The sequence below is a fragment of the Myxozyma melibiosi genome (genome assembly GCF_037950935.1).
Source record: "Myxozyma melibiosi strain Phaff 52-87 chromosome Unknown BZA70scaffold_5, whole genome shotgun sequence".
Classification (NCBI taxonomy): Eukaryota; Fungi; Ascomycota; class Lipomycetes; order Lipomycetales; family Lipomycetaceae; genus Myxozyma; species Myxozyma melibiosi.
The window spans coordinates 263,820-280,963 of record NW_027042919.1 but is presented as its reverse complement, the minus strand read 5'-3'; the positions used below and the strand labels follow the sequence as shown (position 1 = coordinate 280,963).

At 54.4% G+C, this 17,144-nt stretch overlaps 6 protein-coding genes across 6 annotated transcripts; 1 reads left to right on the top strand and 5 right to left on the bottom strand.

Moving 5' to 3' along the window:
• Positions 1–935: 935 nt before the first annotated feature.
• On the bottom strand, positions 936–2,905 carry BZA70DRAFT_155352 (RNA polymerase III RPC4-domain-containing protein). The gene has a single exon (XM_064909742.1). It carries the CDS (start codon positions 2,726–2,728, stop codon positions 1,355–1,357), a length of 1,374 nt encoding a protein of 457 aa, XP_064768425.1. The 5' UTR covers positions 2,729–2,905; the 3' UTR covers positions 936–1,354.
• On the top strand, positions 2,906–4,798 carry BZA70DRAFT_155353 (mediator complex, subunit Med17). The gene is made up of 3 exons (XM_064909743.1): positions 2,906–3,182; positions 3,289–4,291; positions 4,366–4,798. Exons 1-3 carry the CDS (start codon positions 3,082–3,084, stop codon positions 4,666–4,668), a joined length of 1,407 nt encoding a protein of 468 aa, XP_064768424.1. The 5' UTR covers positions 2,906–3,081; the 3' UTR covers positions 4,669–4,798.
• Positions 4,563–6,547, bottom strand: BZA70DRAFT_155135 (IMP-specific 5'-nucleotidase 1). Its single transcript, XM_064909740.1, has 6 exons — positions 6,337–6,547; positions 6,262–6,275; positions 6,133–6,191; positions 5,768–6,069; positions 5,194–5,702; positions 4,563–5,127 (listed from the first exon to the last, which is right to left on the bottom strand). The coding sequence occupies exons 1-6, from the start codon at positions 6,345–6,347 to the stop codon at positions 4,766–4,768; spliced, it is 1,257 nt and encodes a 418-aa protein (XP_064768423.1). The 5' UTR covers positions 6,348–6,547; the 3' UTR covers positions 4,563–4,765.
• A 1-nt stretch (position 6,548) lies between these two features.
• Positions 6,549–7,981, bottom strand: BZA70DRAFT_155134 (glutathione S-transferase). Its single transcript, XM_064909739.1, has 3 exons — positions 7,928–7,981; positions 7,607–7,745; positions 6,549–7,550 (listed from the first exon to the last, which is right to left on the bottom strand). Exons 2-3 carry the CDS (start codon positions 7,654–7,656, stop codon positions 6,872–6,874), a joined length of 729 nt encoding a protein of 242 aa, XP_064768422.1. The 5' UTR covers positions 7,657–7,745; positions 7,928–7,981; the 3' UTR covers positions 6,549–6,871.
• On the bottom strand, positions 7,982–11,000 carry BZA70DRAFT_155625 (uncharacterized protein). The gene is made up of 3 exons (XM_064909744.1): positions 10,458–11,000; positions 10,357–10,404; positions 7,982–10,264 (listed from the first exon to the last, which is right to left on the bottom strand). The coding sequence occupies exons 1-3, from the start codon at positions 10,683–10,685 to the stop codon at positions 8,126–8,128; spliced, it is 2,415 nt and encodes an 804-aa protein (XP_064768421.1). The 5' UTR covers positions 10,686–11,000; the 3' UTR covers positions 7,982–8,125.
• A 73-nt stretch (positions 11,001–11,073) lies between these two features.
• Positions 11,074–16,627, bottom strand: BZA70DRAFT_277970 (transporter of the ATP-binding cassette family). The gene is made up of 4 exons (XM_064912543.1): positions 16,209–16,627; positions 14,469–16,153; positions 11,774–14,410; positions 11,074–11,717 (listed from the first exon to the last, which is right to left on the bottom strand). The coding sequence occupies exons 1-4, from the start codon at positions 16,274–16,276 to the stop codon at positions 11,158–11,160; spliced, it is 4,950 nt and encodes a 1,649-aa protein (XP_064768420.1). The 5' UTR covers positions 16,277–16,627; the 3' UTR covers positions 11,074–11,157.
• Between the last annotated feature and the right edge of the window lie 517 nt (positions 16,628–17,144).

The following is a 17,144-nucleotide window of genomic DNA, read 5'->3' as shown; positions in this document are numbered from 1 at the left end:
GATCTCCCTCTCTCTGTCGCTCTCTCCCTCGCTTTCCGCTGTCATATCTCGTCTACGACATCGTCTGTGTCTCCCCGCCGACGACATCCTGTTTCTAACCTGCCCAGATCCAAACCTTGCCAAATTACCCACGAGCAATTTTTTCTTTTTCCATCCTGCTGTCCTTGCTTTTCCCTCTCTCTTTCTTTATTTATCTCGCGACCCGATTTCATTTCTTGCCAATATCGATAGTTGATTATAGGCCCATGTTGACACTTTGACAAGTCGACTAGGTGGACCTGGCTGATGGGTTTGATTATGAACGCCGTCTTTGCATTACGTATATCGGTTGGGTGGTCAATCTGGTCTGTCTGTTTTTGGGCACCCTGTACATCCCCGCATGCCGATGCTTGTATACCCTCGCTGGGGGCATCATCCGTCCCTCTTTCTCGTTGCCTGCCTTTGCTTTTATTTTGAGGGGGTTGAGAAATCATATGAGCACGACTAAATCTGAAACTGCGGGCCTGCGTCTGCATTGCATCTAGGATATCCACATCGCCAGCACCCAGCACCTCCTTCGTTCTCCAACTCTGACCACCAGGGAGGAAACAAACGAGCGAGTTCCAACGGTCGACTAATTGCCAGAAATCGATATCTAGCCCCGCCAACCCGCCACGCAGTCAGCTCATGAAATTTTTAATATGAGCAACATCACGAGCTTCCCGCTGCTGCGTCTCTCTGGCCGGACTCCGACGCACCGAAACCTCGAATCCGAGTTATGGACATAAACGAGCCAGTCGTGGGAAAAGGAATGTCGGCTGATGAACCGACTGGGTCTGTGCTAATCGAGCAGGGATATATTGTGAAGCGGCGTGGGCGAAACACTGGATCCTAGAGCTTTCGTTTCTTTTTGCAGGTTCCTGGTCTGGATGCCAGCAAACCACCAACCCGCGCAGAAAACCAAACATCCTGAACGGGGCAATTACATCCATATTGCTAAATAACACAGCAGCAATCCTCTTCAACATAAACTGAAACCTGACTGTACGATTTCTTTAATATTCAGCAAGCCTGCTCTTTATTTATACTCGGGACGTATATAATTCCTCGTGTTTGATTGATTACTGTCCTGCTCGAGTACGTGTGCGTAAGTACTCGCGGCGGTCTGCGAAAAACGCGTGGTGTTTCTATCACAGAATTCGATTTCTGTTGCTTGTATTCTCTAATAATATACAAAAAAGAACAAAAAGACCCTTAAACAAAAGACTCCGGATGCAAGTAACATTGAAAGATAAAAAGCACAAAAAAGAATCATCGGAAATGCGGAAAAGATTCGAAAGATCTCATGATCGAGAGATCCAGAAAGAAAATTAGTCTAGTCGCTCTCATCCCCGTCGCTTTCAAGAAGTTTCTCGATACTAGGCGTCACCACAACCTTACCGGTTATCTGACCCAATAACGTTGCCTGTTCAGCCTCGGGCGTATCGTCGACAACCACGACATCCTGCAGGAACTGCGTCCGAGCGCCTTTCGCGATATCCATCTCGATCCCGCCGTACACGATACTGATCTTGCCTGACTTGCGCACCACTAGCTTCCCGACCTGTCCCTCGGCAGCTTGCGCCCCGATCCCACTGGCGGCGGCAGCCGGCTTGGCCTTGGCCGCCTTTGCCTTTCCTCCTGTTGATGTCGCAGAATCAGCTGATTGTTCGTGCTCGTCCTTGACCGCGTCGTCGGCTTTCACGCCGCTGACGACCGGCAGCACCGGCGCGAATTGGAAAAAATACAACTTTCGCTCGAGTTGGCTGAGATCCCATTCGCCAAACACGTCCACAAACTCGCTCTGCTCGCGCTCCTGCACGAGCGCGTCGTCGATCTGCTCGTCGTTCGCGTACTCGTCCTCTGCGTTCGCGCCGCCAGAGTCCTCGCGGATAGGAAAGTACCGCGCGTAGCCTTGCGCGTCGTCGTCCGTCAGCTTGCCGACTTTCGCGATATTGATCCGCTCGAAACCCTGTCTCACCGCCTCGTCGTCGCTCTCGTAGTCATCAGCCTGGGCTGCTGCTGATCCTCCAGTGCCTGATCCCGCGCCAGCATGCCCCGCATTTGCCTCAGGCGTACCCTTGCGCTCTTTCGCCGCAAGCGCAGCAATCAACCCAATCGACCGCTCGCTCGACCCCGACCCCGACGCTCCTCCATACTCCGCCGGCGCACGCCTCTCAAACGCAGCCGCCCGACTCGCTCTCGGATCGCCAAACACCGGGTCCGCAAACGGCCCAGACGCAATACTAGCCACCGGCTCCATCTTCCCCCGTCCCGCTCCGCCGCCGCGGCCCCCTCGGCCTCCAAACCCACCGCGGCCGCCCCGTCCACGTCCGCGCGACGACGGCTCGACAGGGAGAATAGGCGGCGCCACCGTCGGAGCTGCGGCCTCGCGCTCTTCTTTCGGTCTGCGCGCAACCAGCTTCGGCTTGAACTTCAGCCCGAGCGAGCTGCTGCCGCCTGGCGACCCAGACGATCCAGGAGATGCCGACAGCGCGCGTGGTCGAGAGAGCGAATCAAGCCGCGACGGCGGCAGCGCTGATAGCGCGGGGAATGAAGATCCAACTGATGACGGTGCTGGTGTTGCTGCTGTTGTTGTTGTTGTAGCTGATGGAGCCGCGGGTGTTGATTGCTGTGTTTGGTCTTGAGGAATCGCGCGACGCCCGGTAGTCGGCGGTTTTGGCGGTGGCAGATTTCTTTTTGGCGGCATTTTGAATCTGTGTTCTTCCCCTTCTTTCTTCTTGGTTTATTAGACCTTGAGATTCTCGACGTAGCCGGTCTAGTTCTTGTGAAAGCGCGCCTTTAGATCCGGAAAATAGGTGACAAGAAAGCTGGATATTTAAAAAAAATCTGGGATGAATGAAAAAAAGGTTTAGATGAGCTGGAGAACTCTAAATCCTCGAGTCCACACTTTGTGAGCTGTTCATCAATATCGAATTCCACCACAATTACCTCTTCTAAACTCTCGCCATTCTATAGATTTTGGATATTTGCTTGATTAAGGGAGGTTGTATTTTATGGGAAGAAGTAGGTGGAGAAAGGACGATTGAATAAGAAGCAAAGATGGCATCACAATCGTCGTTGTCGTCAATCGACAAGGACAACTTGCTGATCTCGCTGGAACCAACACCGCTTGCCGACGAACGGGAATACTACGGAGTCAAGTGAGTTGCTTTTATTTAAATGATTACAGGAGCCAGTAGTTCTACTTGGCTTAGGCTGGGCTTGGGAAGAAGTTCGAATGCTAATTTCGCGCTGTGTTTGGTGTAGGTCTGCTCGAAATCTCAGTCAGATTATCCCCCAAATCACACTAGAACGAGGATCGTTCGCCAACGTCACCGAAGAGCGACTACGCAAAGAAATACTAAAACAATCAAAATTCACAACGCCGACATCACCAACCCACACCTCATCCCCCACCGCCGCCGCCGCCAACTCGCCAGAAAATGCCGACGACGACGACACTACCGCGGTAGCAGAATTCTCAGAGACAGAGGAGCAACTCGCCAAAGACCGCGCCGAAATCGTAAGACTGATAAGTCTCGCGCAAAACGAAGCCGCCGTCGCGCTCGACTTTGTCTCGCTCCTGATCTCCTCCGTCAAGCCCGCGGCGGGAACAACGTCCATGTCGCCGCACCTGCGGAGTCATGTCCCCGTGGGCTCGCTCGGCGCAGACAGGATCAAAGCCACGCCGCAGCAGGACGACCACGACGTCTGCCTAGGCTGGAAAGTGCACGCGGTGACCGCTGCCGCCGACCGTCTATCCAGCGCCGCGACCAGGCTCGAAGCCGAAGGAAAACGCGAACTCAGATACTGGCAGCAAGTCCGCGACATTGCGCTCAGCGGCGAAGTGCTTTCCAAGATCCGAACACCAGACTACCGCGGCCTCGGCGTGCGCTACGGGTTCGGCGACGTGGGCTCGAATTACAAGGAAAAAGGGATCGCGACCCTGCGCCGGACAAAAGACGGGTCGATCGTGCTCAAGACGGAGGGCGACAGACGGACAAAAGTACTCTCGGTCTCGGTCCAGCGAAATTTACCTGGCTCCGACGCCGAGTTCACGACCACGGGAAAACACGCGACAGATATAAATTACGACACGACGGAGTTCAGAAACGAGATTAAACAGGCGCGCGACCTGTTGTTTGAAGAAGAACTGTTTTTCGAAATCGCGAGAGAAACTAGACTTTTGGTTTCGCAGGGAATCATCTTTGATTTCGGGGATCGCGTCACAATACCTATCGATACAAATTGCAAAGTGCGCTTGGAGATGGTCTGTTCCCTTTTTATTTTTTATTTTGTGTTCTACCTTTCTGTATATCTGGCTAACGCTTCAAATTGATCTAGATCGAGCTCAGTAGCACCACACCCGACGATTCAGAAATGGACCTCGACTCCCCCCCCTCTCCCGACTCTGCGATTGCAGAAGGCATAAACTCAGCCCTGCACCTCCTACTCTCCAAGATCCACCGGAAAAACCTAAAACAGCGACGCTCGATCCCGCAACCGCTCGGAAGCAGATCTGTCGCGACCGGAACAAAGTCCGAGATCCTCGAGCCTCTCGTGCGCGCGCTATCGGTTGGGAGTATCAAAGATGGACTGGCGGCGTTATTGGGCGAGCTTATTGCGTCGGTTAAAGAAGGAGAATAGTCTATTGTCTTTTTTGTGATATTAATACGATGACGTCCTTCAAACTGTGCCTTTTTTTACAAAACTGATATTTCCAAAACTGATCTCTAAACTCATTTCACTCTTTCCTCCTGTCGATATACTCGCACAGCTCCTGCAACGTCTCCACAGTCTCGCTCGGATCCGCAACCCACGCCGTACACGCCGCCAACCGCGCCTTAAAATCATTCGCCCCGATCGACGCAAACTGGTCGCCGACGTGCAACGTCTGCGAGCCCAGGATGCCGCCCAGATACCGCTGCAGCGAAATCACGCCGAGCCGCTTGTCGCCAATGTCGACCCACACATCGCTGCCGCCGTTGAACGCGCAAAACTGGATCTTGCGGCCGATTTCGGAGGACTCGAGTCTGCGTTGCGCGCCGAGGACGACTTCTTCGAGGTCTTCTCTGATCATGCCTTTTTCGGGTAGAGGCACGATTCCTGATAAGTAATCTGTGAGCTATCACACACAAAAACCAAAATAAAACATATAAATCCATAACTTACCAACCGCTCTCTCCTTACGGACAACCTGCCCGCTGAGATTCATAACCTTTCTACAGGAGGTAAGCACCTCCTCCGCCAGATCCAGCAAATTCTGGATATCTGCTTCGTCCCACTGCTTCATCTCCGGCAAGATCCACTCCTCCTGATCGACGTACACAAGCGTCTGCTCGGTGACCGAGTACCTAAACAAGAAATTCGACTCGCCGCCCATGACCAGCAACCGCCGCTTCTGCTCGTCCGTCAGGATCTCCGAGTCCCGGACCGCGAGAATGATGCCCTCCAGACGCTCTTTGTACCGCGTGCCTGAGGTGTCGGAGTAGCCCGCGGCGGTGACGATGCCGACGGCGACGTCGCGCTTGAGCAGCTCGAGCAGGACAGGGACGACTTTGCTGTCGGCGGTCAGGGATTTGCCGTCTTCGTAGAGCGTGACATCACCATCTAGAGTCACTAGTTTTAGCGGTTGACTGTCAGACGCTATGCTCATCAACTGAGCAGAATTGAGAATCAACCTAGATCAAAAGCAAATCAGCCGACGCAGTCATATCAACCAAACAAAAGAAGGGCTGGGACATACCGCACGTCATTGAAACTTGGACTCACCAGTCTCCGCTGCGAAATCGACCGCTTCGCATCCTGCACATAAAACGCCTCCTCGAGCGGCAAATGCGTGAAAAACGTGCCCACGCTCGGCACCAGATGCCGGATCTTAGCCATATGCGGCGTGCCCTTTGTGTCGTTCATGATCTGGTCCTCGATCATGTCCTCGACGTCGGCCAGGATCGCGGCGTATTGCCGACGAGCCGCGTTCGCTGCGTCTTCCCAGGATCCGACTTCTTTGATGTAGGCGGCGGGCTCGGAGTGGAGAACGAACGGGACCTGTGGAGGGTGGATTAGTCACTGCGATCAGTTTCGTTGCAGAAAGGTTTTGCGTCAACGTACAGCTAGAAGACCTTTGATCCATTCAATCAGCGCATCTCTGCGATGAGATTTGAGAGCGTCTGCAGGTCAAAAACATTAGTAAATGACTATGATAGAGTATGGCACTGGCACGGTATAGGCAGATCATACACTCAACGCGATATCTAAATTTTTCGAGGTAAGTAAAGCTGCAGAAATCAATAACCACTTTGTGATCCCACTTACTTTGTAGTCATTTCAATCTCAGAGACTCAGCAACGTATATAATCAGGCAAAACCCCACAAAAACAAGGCAAGACAATGATAGACTACCACGGCAGTATATCCAAAAGCAAGAGAAAAAGAGCAGGATGCAGCCAGTGGTATCTACGCTGTTGAAGCAGTCAGAGGGTCGCTTGGCAGCCTATTCAAAAGACCGATCGGACGGGACCGTGCATGCGGCGCGCCCGCAGCCGTTGCTCTGGCTTTAAAGTTGGTGGACTCGAAATCGGTATCTTCATACTAATTGATATCTGGGATTATTGTATGCTGGATACCGTCATTTGATGATGGTACGATTATAGATGGTGCGAGGGTTGTGTTGTCGAGTTATTGGAAGAGGTGTAGATAACAAAAAGCCGAGATTGCTACAAAGAAGTCAAACAGCATGGACATCATTGTTGCAGCACGTAAACTATAGATAACATCAAAAGACCGACAAATCCTACCCACCCTTCAAAACCACAAGAAAACCCAATTGCAAAACAAGAAAACAACCAAATCAAAGCTTGACAGTGGTAGCAGGCATCCCCAACGCCTCCACCTTCTCATTCGCCCGCTTGTACGCATCCCTATCCTGCATATCGTTCATATACTTCCACAAAGCCGGATACGCCTTCTTCGTAAGTCCCGCTCTCGTCACCGCGCCCTGCAGCGGGAAGATCAGGATGATATCCGCACCCGTGCACGAGTCGCCGACAAAGAAACCCGTTCCGTTCCGCGTAAGTTCGTCTTCGAGCAACTGCAGCTGCTGCTTCGCGTCAGGCGCCGCGAACGCGTTATCCATCGCGTCGAGGATCCGCCTCGCGATCGGACGGATGAAAAACGGCATTGGCGCGTTGCGCGTCATATACGTGATGTACAAAAACAGCAAGACCGGCTGCAACGAGCCCTCGGCATAGTGCAGATAATACCGCGCCTTGAGCAGATCCTCGGGCGTCTTGGGATACAGACTCGTGTGCTTGCCGTACTTCTCAATCAGGTACTCGATTATCAGGCCCGACTCGGCAATCACGGTCCCGTCGTCTTCGATAATTGGTGACTTGCCCCGCGGATGCACGGCTTTCAGCGCAGGGTCGGCGAGCTGTGTCTTTGCGTTGCGCTTGTAGACCTTGACTTCGTACGGAAGCTCGAGTTCTTCGAGAAGCCACAGAATGCGATGCGATCGCGACTGGACTAACCTGTCGGGAGATTGAATGGTCAGCGTTGATGTTTAGATGAAGGCAGGTCAACTCACCAGTGCAGAATGATCGGCGACCGCGGTTTAACAATTGCTTCACCGTCCATGTTTTCTTCAATCTCAGTAATCCAGCAATTCAATAACTATCAGACCAGCCACAAATCTCAACAACAGAGCAACCCAGATCTTATACAGCCTGCACAAACAGAAGAGTAAGCAAGCGATCGATCATGTCTCCCAACTACGTCCTTCCAAAACTCAAACCCCGCCTCGCCGCCGCCGCTCTTTCGGCCTGTGAAGAAAACCAGGTTTAGAGCCCCGGCGAGAGAATTGCGAGACTTCATTTTTTCTTATATGAGGGGATTATGCAGATCGTACCTGATAAGAGTACATTTGGAGGGGTAATATATCGGGCTAGAAACGTGTTTTATCTGCTTGTTTCGAATGTATGCCACAGCGGGATATATCGATTTAACGCATGAATCACAACACAATATGTATTCAAATCTGCATAACTACAAATACATCTAAAATCAATAGAAAACTCAACGCAAAGCTAACCAAGCTGAATCTAAATCACTTCACATTCATGCTCTGCATATTCTGCACAATGCCATCAGGGCCGTAGATTCCCGCCGGCACGCCTTGCTGCTGCGGCACCTGCTGCTGGGGGGCTCCCAACGGCAGTTGCTGCTGACCCGCCGGTCTAGTGACAGGAGGAACGATGAGCGGACCATACTTCCTCGTGCGCTCAGATGCGCCGTAGTTACCGGTAGCGCTCTGCACGTACAGGTCCCAGGTCATAGTTCCGTCGGTCTTGACGCTTCCGATAGCGTAATTGCGTCGACCGAGAAGCTTGTGCAGATCGAGCTTTGAGCCGTCGACGTCGGTGTCGAAAAACTCAATCATCTCCTCCTTTGTATCTGTCTTGTGCGCCGAGCTGTTAATATCGGGCAGGTACAGCTTGTCCTTGTTGTGCAGCAGGCGGACGACCGCGCCTGGAGGCGGCACGTTCGAGATCGCAGACGAAATCACCTGGTACATGAGCTGATAGTTCTCGGGATCGTCGGCGTTGATGAAGCGACCGATACCGCAGAGATGCACGTCTCCGGAAATAAACGTGAACCGCACCCCCTTATCGCGAGCGATGCGCTGCAGGTTGCGCGCAAAGAACGTTCGCTCGAGAGCATGGTTCTCGTGCGTCCAGTGGTCCGCAAGATCGTCGAGCAAGTCAATCTCTCCGAATCCAGAAACAAGCGAGCTCATCATCCCGCTCTTTCCAAACGCCTTCTTCACACCCTCGAATCCGGACTTTGTGCTCTTCTCGGCTCCGACAACGGATGCAACCTTGGTCGCTCCTTTGCCGAGGATGTTCCACGCGCCGTTGATCGCGCGCTTGGTCTGCTTGACGCCGGACAAGACGTTCTCGACCATCGTCAAACGAGGATAGACAATCGGCACTGCAAGCATGACGACAACGTGTTTAATCGTAGGCGGGAGCGCTTCGAGACGGCGGAAGAGCTCCTGGTGCGTTTGCTCGCCAATGATGCTCTTCTGATGTCGCTCCGCGCGAGTATCAGGACCGAGGATGACACACTCCGGGCCAAGATACTTCAAGAAATGCCAGCCGAGACCGGTGACGGTGAAAAGATCTCTGGGGTCCGGGTTCTGCTGCAAAAGAGCCTTGGTGGTCTGGTGCTGGAAAAGCAAGTAGAAATCAAACGCAATACGGCCAATATTGACAAACACGTTCGAGAGCTGCATGTAATCAGGATACGACCCAAATCCGTCAAAGATATCGTGGTCGTCGATCTGGAAGACGTTCGGGATCGAAGCAAAACAGTCGCGGATACCAGGACGATCGAAATGGTTCGTGTAGTAGAAAAAGTACGCCAAGTTAAGGTCTTTCTCCAACCGCGGCGTCCACTCATAGTCCTTGCGGTTCTGCTTTCCCTTGGTGTGCATCCAGTCCTGCAGCGACGCAATCTCGGGCCACATTCTGTCGGCGTAGATCTGATCGCCACCGCCGAGCATGGCGTGCAGTCCTCCGAGCTCGCGGTGTCGCTTCATCGTGTCCTCCCACAGGAAACCCACGCCGCCAAGCTCGCGGCGCTCTTCCTCCTTCACGCCGAGCGAGAAATCAGCACAGGAGAAGGCCATGAAGCGCCAGTCGACTTGCTGCGCCCCGGCGACGAGGAACTCGTAGGTGAAAGACTGGCCATTGTGCGTGATCGCGTAGGTCCAGAACTGGCCGGTCGTTCCCTGCAGCTGCGGGACTTCGAGGTTATACCTGAAGAACCGGTAGTTCTCGTACTGGTACAACAGGAAAGGCTCGACGGCGCGCATCTGCTGGAGATCAGACGACGGATGGATCTGCAGGTAGGGCGCAGTCTCGGACTCGACGACGACCATCACGGATCCGTACCATGTCGCGGTCTGCAGATCAATGTTGCCGTAGCGCAGGTACGGGCCAAAGTAATGGCCGTTCGAGGGCCTCGCGCGGTAGGCGGTGTCGATGTCGAGGACACCGAGCTTGCCGGGTTGCGTGAAGTCCTCAGCGCCAGGTGCAGCGCCGGGGGTAGAGCCGCCCGCGGAGCCGTACGCGGGCTGCGGGGTGATGGATGGGGTGACGGAGGTGTTTGAGGTCACCGGAGCGACGTAGACGGGAGCTCCCGAGGTCGCGGCGCCCAGGGACGGCACGGCCGTGTATTCGGGCTGCTGAGACTGGAGTGGAGAGGTTAGAGGATTTGCGTACGGGGAAGAATAGGAGTAGGAGTAGGAGTGGGGGTGGGAGTAGGAAGCAGTACCTGATCAGTCGGAGCAGACATTGCGTGGTTGTTGTAGAACTGCTGGTGCTATGGCAGAGAGGGTGAGCGTGTGCTGGAGAGGAGAGGGCAGAGAGACTTACCTGCTGATATGGTTGAGGATACTGCTGCTGATACGGCTGCTGGTACGGCTGCTGGTAGGAGGGATACTGCTGAGGCTGAGCGTAGTAGTTGCTGTTGTAGCCGTACTGCGGCTGCTGCTGCTGTTGCTGCTGCTGGATAGGCTGCTGCTGGGGCGCAGAAGAGGACCAGGAAGAGTCAGAAGGGGAGTAGGATGGGGGATGAGGAGGCGAAGAGTAGGGATCGGCCATCGCGACAGACAGGGAACGAGCAGAGTTTTATTGTCGAGGCCGAGCACACGTTGAGCAGTCGACGACCTCCAAAACCGGGCTTCTTTGCTTTCCTCCGTTCGCTGTTCACAGTCCGCTTCGCTGCCCACCGCAACTCTCAGAAACCAGACCCGCTCAGATCCAGTGCCGCTCAGCACCGGCCTTCTTCTCGCCCTCGCAATGCCCGCATCGCAGCCAGATCCGTCCAATCGCGGTCTGCCTTTTACTGATTTCCTCTTGGCTCAGCCTGGCGCCGCGCGCGCTGACCCAGATTGACTTTGCCTCGGCGGCGCTCGGGTGACGTCACCTGTGTCACATCACCGCCGCAGTTCTGTGTTTCCGCTCACCGCTTCTGGCAATCTCATCTTACTTTCATCTGCGCTTGATTCTCTATTACTTCGCTATTAAAACACATACACAATAAACGCTCTCGTATCTACCTCTACTTCTACCTCTACGCACCCAAGCTTTTGTTGTACGCCTCCTCCGCCAGCTGCATCAAGCTATCCAGCTCTCCGCTGCTCTCGCACATCGACCGGAACGTCGACTGCTCGTCCTGCAGCAGCATGTGCGGCGAGTTGTACTCCTTCACCTTCCCGCCCTCCAGCACCAGAATCATGTCGTAGTCGATAATCGACCGCAGCCGGTGCGCAATCGTCAGAATCGTAGACTGCGAAAACTCCTCGCGGATAGTCACCTGGATCTGCGCGTCCGTGTCGTAGTCAATCGACGCGGTCGCTTCGTCGAGGATAATCACGCGCGGCGACTTGAGCAGCGACCGCGCAAGACACATCAGCTGCCGCTGGCCCTGCGACAAGTTGCCGCCGGCTTCCGCAATCGGGTTGCTCAGCTTCATAAACGTGTTGGACTCTTGCTCTGTCGTCAGCGGAACGCCGGCGGTGGGAGCCTCGGTGATCAGACGCACTCGACGCAGGGCTTGGAAGATCTCGGCGTCCGTGTATTGATCAAACGGGTCAAGATTCGTTCTCACCGTGCCAGTAAACAGCGTGGGATCTAATCATATACGTCAGTTAAGCAGATACTAAATAGAGAAATAGCAGCGGACTCACCTTGCGGGATAATAGTCAATCCATTCCTCAAATCCTTCAATCCAATCGTCGAGATATCAATCCCATCAATAACAATCTTCCCCTCATCCGCCTCCAAGAACCTGAAAAACGCTGCCGCAATAGTCGACTTGCCCGCTCCTGTGCGCCCGACAACGCCAACCTTCCACCTCGGCTGGATCTTGAACGACACGCCGTTGATAACCTTCGGCAGCTCCGGCGCATACCTCAGCGACAAGTTCTCGACCTCGATCGCGCCATTGTCCGGCCAACTCTGCGGCGGCCGGTGATCCTCGACAATCTCGGCCGCTTCCTGCTCGGTCTTGAGATACGAGTTGATGCGCTCGACAGAGTTCATGTCCATCTCGATGTTTCCGTACGCCTGCACAAACCACTCCGCCACGCCGCTGAAGTTGGTCGCATATGTCAGGCACAGGCCCGCCAGACCAGGATCGATCGACCGCATCTGGAAAAGCAAGATATAAGTGCCGACAATCGCCAGCAGCAAGCCACCGATCAGGTTCGAGTAGAAAAACAGCCAGTTTGTAACCGCAAAGTACACGTAGTGCGCGCGCATAAAGGTATCCAGCACGGCCTCGTTCTTCTTTGCAAACGCATGCTCGTAGCCAAACGCGCGCACCGTCGCAAGACCCGCGAGCGTCTCGCCAAAGTGCTGATACACCGGACTTTTCGCTGTCGAGTTGTGCCGTTTCACCTCGCGTCCGGCGGAAAGATACAGAAGCGCCATCACGCCATACGCTCCTGCGATCAAAACCACGCCGAATAGCAAAGGCGGGAACAGCACCGAAATCGTCGCCACGACGAAAAAGAGCGTCATGCTCGTGTACACAACTCCGTACACTGAAGGACCCACGCCTTCGTCGAGACGCTCGACGTCGCTCGAGAAGCGGTTCAGAATCCGGCCGACGGGGGTCACGTCAAAGAACCGGGGCACACCATGCAGAATCGCCGTGAGCAGTCTCTTAAAGATCTTGCGCGACGCGCGTACACCGCCCGTAAACACAACTAGCGGTCTGATTGTCGAGAATGTGATGTAGCTCAACGCAATCAGCCCGTAAATCATCACAAACTTGCCGGGCGAGTAACCACCCGCGCTCGTAGCAGAAACACCTTCGGTGTCCTCCTCCGGCAACTGGTTGGTCCACTGCCGAATCCAGTACGTCTCGCCCAGCTGGGAAAACTGCTGGCCTAGATGCACAAGCAGCACGCCGAGCCAGAAGCCCCAGTTACCCATGGCTTTAAGGTACAGGAGGTACACGTCGCGACTCACACTGCCTTCCTCCTGATCCTCGTCCTGCGGCGGCGCGGCGATAGACTTGATCAGCATCTCTTCCTCCTGCACATCCGCAGGCTCCTCAAACAGCAACGGATCAGGGTTCTCATCGTGCTGAGCAGCGACCGTCGACGGCGCAGCCTCTTCCGCCGCAGCCGCCGCCACCGCCGCCAAATCAACCGCCGACGCTGCTCTCGACGCTGCACGCGACGCCGCCCGCGAATTATTCTCCGAAATCGTAAGCTGCAAGGTCTCGTCCGCACCCAGCGCACCAAGCTCATACACCTCTTGCGGCGTACCGCTCGCCTTCACCCCGCCGTTCTCCATCACGACGACAAAGTCTGCGCCAGTGAGCGTCAGCGACACGTTATGCGACACAAGCACACACGTCCGCGACTGCATCATCGGGCCCAGAATGCATTTCTCGTAGATCCACTGCGCGCTGTGCGAGTCTACCGCGCTGAGACAGTCGTCGAGGATTAAATGCCGCGCGGGCGAGTACAGCGCGCGAGCGAGCGCGATGCGCTGCTTCTGGCCGCCGGACATGGCGATACCTTTCTCGCCGATCGGAGTCTGGTCGCCGTACTCGAGAATCTCAAAGTCGCGCAGCAAAGCGCACGCGTGGACGCATGCCCGATACCGTCGCTCGTCGTAGGGCGAGTCGAAGAGGATGTTGTTCTTGATCGAGTCGTTCCGCAGCCACGCCTGCTGCGCGCAGTACGCCACCGACTCTGCAAATCCTGTTATCGGGTCCACGCGCGGGCGCGAGAAGCCCTTGCGGTGCGGAAGATAGACTTTTCCCTTGACGAGCGACATCTCACCCAAGAGCGCCAACAGCAGCGACGACTTGCCACACCCAGTCGGACCGACGATGACCGACAGCTCGCCGACTTTGAAGTTCAGGTTAAGATCGCGCAGCTTAAAATCCGTCTCGTTATCATCCCCGCTATTCCACGAAAGCGTCGCGTTCTCAAACCCAATCACCGGCGCGTCCGGCGTCGAGGGCGTCTGCAGCTGCGTGTACTTCTCCGTCTCCGGCTCGAGCAAGAACCGCGAGATTCGGCCCAGCGAGACCTTGCACTGCACGACCTGGACTAGCACGTCGATCAGCATGTCCATCGGATTCTGCAGTTGGTTGACGAGCGCGATCGTGGTGAACGCGACAGAGGCCGTGAGTTCTTTTTTCACGATTAGGGTGTAGTAGCCAAACGTGGTGAGGGTCACGATCGGCGTGAAACCGTAGAAGAAAACACCGGCGGTCGACCAGAGGTAGTACTTCAGCAGCACTTTCTTCAGCTCTTTGTCTCTAATCTGTTGAATCACGTTTTCAAATCGATCCTCCCAGGCTACATAAGGTATCAGCACTAATCGCTCACTCTACTCAACTCAAGGGGTTAAACTCACCAAAATACTTGATAATCTTAATACTTTGCAGAATCTCATTAGTCTTTTCGATACGCGCATCGGTAGCCTTCATCAGCAGTCTCTGCGTGAGATGGAATAGCTTGCCGATATAGTAGTTCGCCGGGATCATCACGAAGATCGTTCCGATCGTGACAAACGCCGTCGATCCAAGCGTCATAAACAGCAAAACGGTAGCAGTGATCAAGATCATCACGATCTTGGCCAGCTGCTTTGCGTACTGCAGCACGTCCGCGACCAGGACCGAGTCGAGCGCCATAAGGTTAATAATGCGACCGTTTGTGAGCTCCTCATTCTCGTCATCCTCCTCCTCGTCGTCCTCGGGCGCGACTTTCTTGCCGCCTTCTTCCTCTTTCAACATGTACGCGCCAATCTTCCGCGTCAAGGCCTTGTTGTAGACCTCGCCGCACATCAGCGATTTTATGCGTAGAGATAAATTGCGGAACCCCCAATGCGAGCGCAGACCCGCCGCCGCGCGAAACGTGGGGAAGAAAAACAAGCCAAAGATGAGCATCGCCTTGATGTACGCAGGGATCGCGGTCGGCGACTCCATCAGCGTCAGGATGCACTTGATCATCAGCGCGGGGTAAAACGACGCGATCGTCTCGAACGTGGTCCACATCCAACTCTTGAACAAATCAACGACCGTGAACGCGGCAAGCTTGCGGATCAACGACCCTTTCGCGCCCACTTTTGCAAAACTGCTGACCAACACCTTTGCCCGCACCGCATCGGGAAGATCCCACAGATCGGTCGTCAGAATCCTCCGCCTATACCCCGTGAGCAGCAGCGGGAACATCCACGCCATGGTAAGCACGGAATAAAGCGGCTCGTATCGCTCGGGATTCGGCAGCGTGCCGGGAACGGCCTCGACATAGGCCGGGATCCGGCGCAGCGGCGAGGCCAAGGTGAGAACCCACAGCGCCGAGCAGAGGATGAAATCCGTATAGGCGATTGTCTTCAGCAACGTGGATTGCTGCCCAACAAGCGAAAACATACCAACGATTGAGATTAGCCACTGCACAAAGTAGAGCACGATCCCGTGCAGCCAGAACCGAAACGGCACGTCTTCGAGAAAGCTCGCGCCTTTGCACACAGCGAGCAAGAGCAGGTATCCCCAGTTCAACGCATAAATAATCTGAATAAGCCCCAGACTACTCGGCGTCCCCGGCGCCGGGAAAATGATCAAGACGGCAAAGACAATAGTATGGAACGCCATCAGCAAAAACAGCAGACTCTGCTCGAACGCGCTGCGCGCGCGCGTCCCCTTTGGTCGCATGAGCACCAGCTCAAAGTCGCGCGCATCCTCGTCGTTCACCTGCTCGCCCTCGGTATCCACGAGCGCCGCCGACGCAGCAGCTTCGGCGTCCGCGACCTGGCGCGCAAGACCGGTCGGTTCGTCTGCGTACATGCCGTCGTAGTACTCCCGGCCGGCCTCGTTTGTGTGCAGGCGGTAGATTGGCGCGTCGATGTCGTCGACGTCGTTCTCGTACGTCGACAACGAGTCGCTGTTGGCCGAGGATGCGCGCAGCGTGTCTGCGTCGCCGAGGAAGACGGGGGTGTGGCCTCGACGGGTGGTGAGACGACGGAGTTGCTGTAGGAGCGGGGTGTACAGGGAGTAGACCGAGCATAGGAGCAACGCAAGCGAGAAATACGTCTGCAAGTATCTTGGTTCGATTCAATTAGCACAAGAGTATTAGAACAAATAGATGGAGAGATTACTTTTCGGTAAAGCAAAGATTGATTGTGCCATTCTCCCATATGGAGCCAGAGCAGACGAGAGGCGACATTTTCGATTAATCCAAAATCAAGCGGCCTGACAGAATGAAAGAAGAAAGCAATCGAGAAGAAAAAAAAGAGAAAAGAGATTCCCTACAGGCAAAAATTGCCACGACACACCAAACAAAGTGACTCAACAAAAAAAAAGACCTTGCTGTTTCTAATGGCCGCGGAGGAAAAGAGCTGTAAAAGTATGACTCGGACAGGCAGATTGGGTGGAGGGAGGGCTTATCCGCACTCGAGCCGCCGAAATTTATTTTTTGTTTGATTAGGCAGTGGGATTTTGAGTGAGGTCAGGGCTGAGGGCTGGTGCTGCTTGCTGTTGTATCCGAGCTCATTGTCCAAGCGCGCGCTTCTTTTCGAGATTGACGATAGAGCAGAGGTGCGTTGTCGTCGCTGTTGTCCGGATTGAAGAAAAGAAGTACGCGATCAGTTTCGTTGGCTGGAGATGGATGGAGATATGATTAGAGATCGTACTACGTTTGTCATATCGCGGGCGCTTATCGCCTTCCTTACTGCTTTGGGCTGATTAGACATGTTATGTAAGCTAGTTAACATAAGTGACATAAACTGAAACTGATAAATTAAACTTCAAGGTTAGTTATCCGCTCCCCCTTGGATCGGCTCTTATTTTGATATAGGGATACCCGGGCGAGCTGAGGAGTGAAAGAGCAGGTAGATGCAAGTAGGCACAAGTATATGAAAACGTGTCCTTTATGCGACCTGGAGCGGTATTCACAACTGCGGAGAGTGTCGAGCACACAATAAACAAAGCACGCGTGGCGAGATCAGCCATGTAGACTACTATCTAGCTAGTCTGCCGTTGATATATGACAGAGCGAACGCGTCTGACAGGAACGCGAGGGATGGCATCAATCA

Bases quoted from the DNA above. Each gene is read 5' to 3' on its own strand.
- BZA70DRAFT_155135 (XM_064909740.1), bottom strand. The intron at 6,070-6,132 runs GTACGTTGACGC...CACCCTCCACAG, and splicing joins GGATCAAAGGTCTTCTAGCT to GTCCCGTTCGTTCTCCACTC. The intron at 5,128-5,193 runs GTAAGTTATGGA...ATTACTTATCAG, and splicing joins CCGTAAGGAGAGAGCGGTTG to GAATCGTGCCTCTACCCGAA.
- BZA70DRAFT_155353 (XM_064909743.1), top strand. From the start codon at position 3,082: ATGGCATCACAATCGTCGTTGTCGTCAATCGACAAGGACAACTTGCTG. The intron at 3,183-3,288 runs GTGAGTTGCTTT...TGTTTGGTGTAG, and splicing joins CGGGAATACTACGGAGTCAA to GTCTGCTCGAAATCTCAGTC. The intron at 4,292-4,365 runs GTCTGTTCCCTT...AAATTGATCTAG, and splicing joins GCAAAGTGCGCTTGGAGATG to ATCGAGCTCAGTAGCACCAC.
- BZA70DRAFT_155352 (XM_064909742.1), bottom strand. From the start codon at position 2,728: ATGCCGCCAAAAAGAAATCTGCCACCGCCAAAACCGCCGACTACCGGG.
- BZA70DRAFT_155625 (XM_064909744.1), bottom strand. From the start codon at position 10,685: ATGGCCGATCCCTACTCTTCGCCTCCTCATCCCCCATCCTACTCCCCT. The intron at 10,405-10,457 runs GTAAGTCTCTCT...TCTCTGCCATAG, and splicing joins ATCCTCAACCATATCAGCAG to CACCAGCAGTTCTACAACAA. The intron at 10,265-10,356 runs GTACTGCTTCCT...CAGTCTCAGCAG, and splicing joins TGTCTGCTCCGACTGATCAG to CCCGAATACACGGCCGTGCC.
- BZA70DRAFT_277970 (XM_064912543.1), bottom strand. From the start codon at position 16,276: ATGTCGCCTCTCGTCTGCTCTGGCTCCATATGGGAGAATGGCACAATC. The intron at 16,154-16,208 runs GTAATCTCTCCA...AATCGAACCAAG, and splicing joins AATCTTTGCTTTACCGAAAA to ATACTTGCAGACGTATTTCT. The intron at 14,411-14,468 runs GTGAGTTTAACC...TACCTTATGTAG, and splicing joins TAAGATTATCAAGTATTTTG to CCTGGGAGGATCGATTTGAA.
- BZA70DRAFT_155134 (XM_064909739.1), bottom strand. From the start codon at position 7,656: ATGGACGGTGAAGCAATTGTTAAACCGCGGTCGCCGATCATTCTGCAC. The intron at 7,551-7,606 runs GTGAGTTGACCT...ATCTCCCGACAG, and splicing joins TCGCCGATCATTCTGCACTG to GTTAGTCCAGTCGCGATCGC.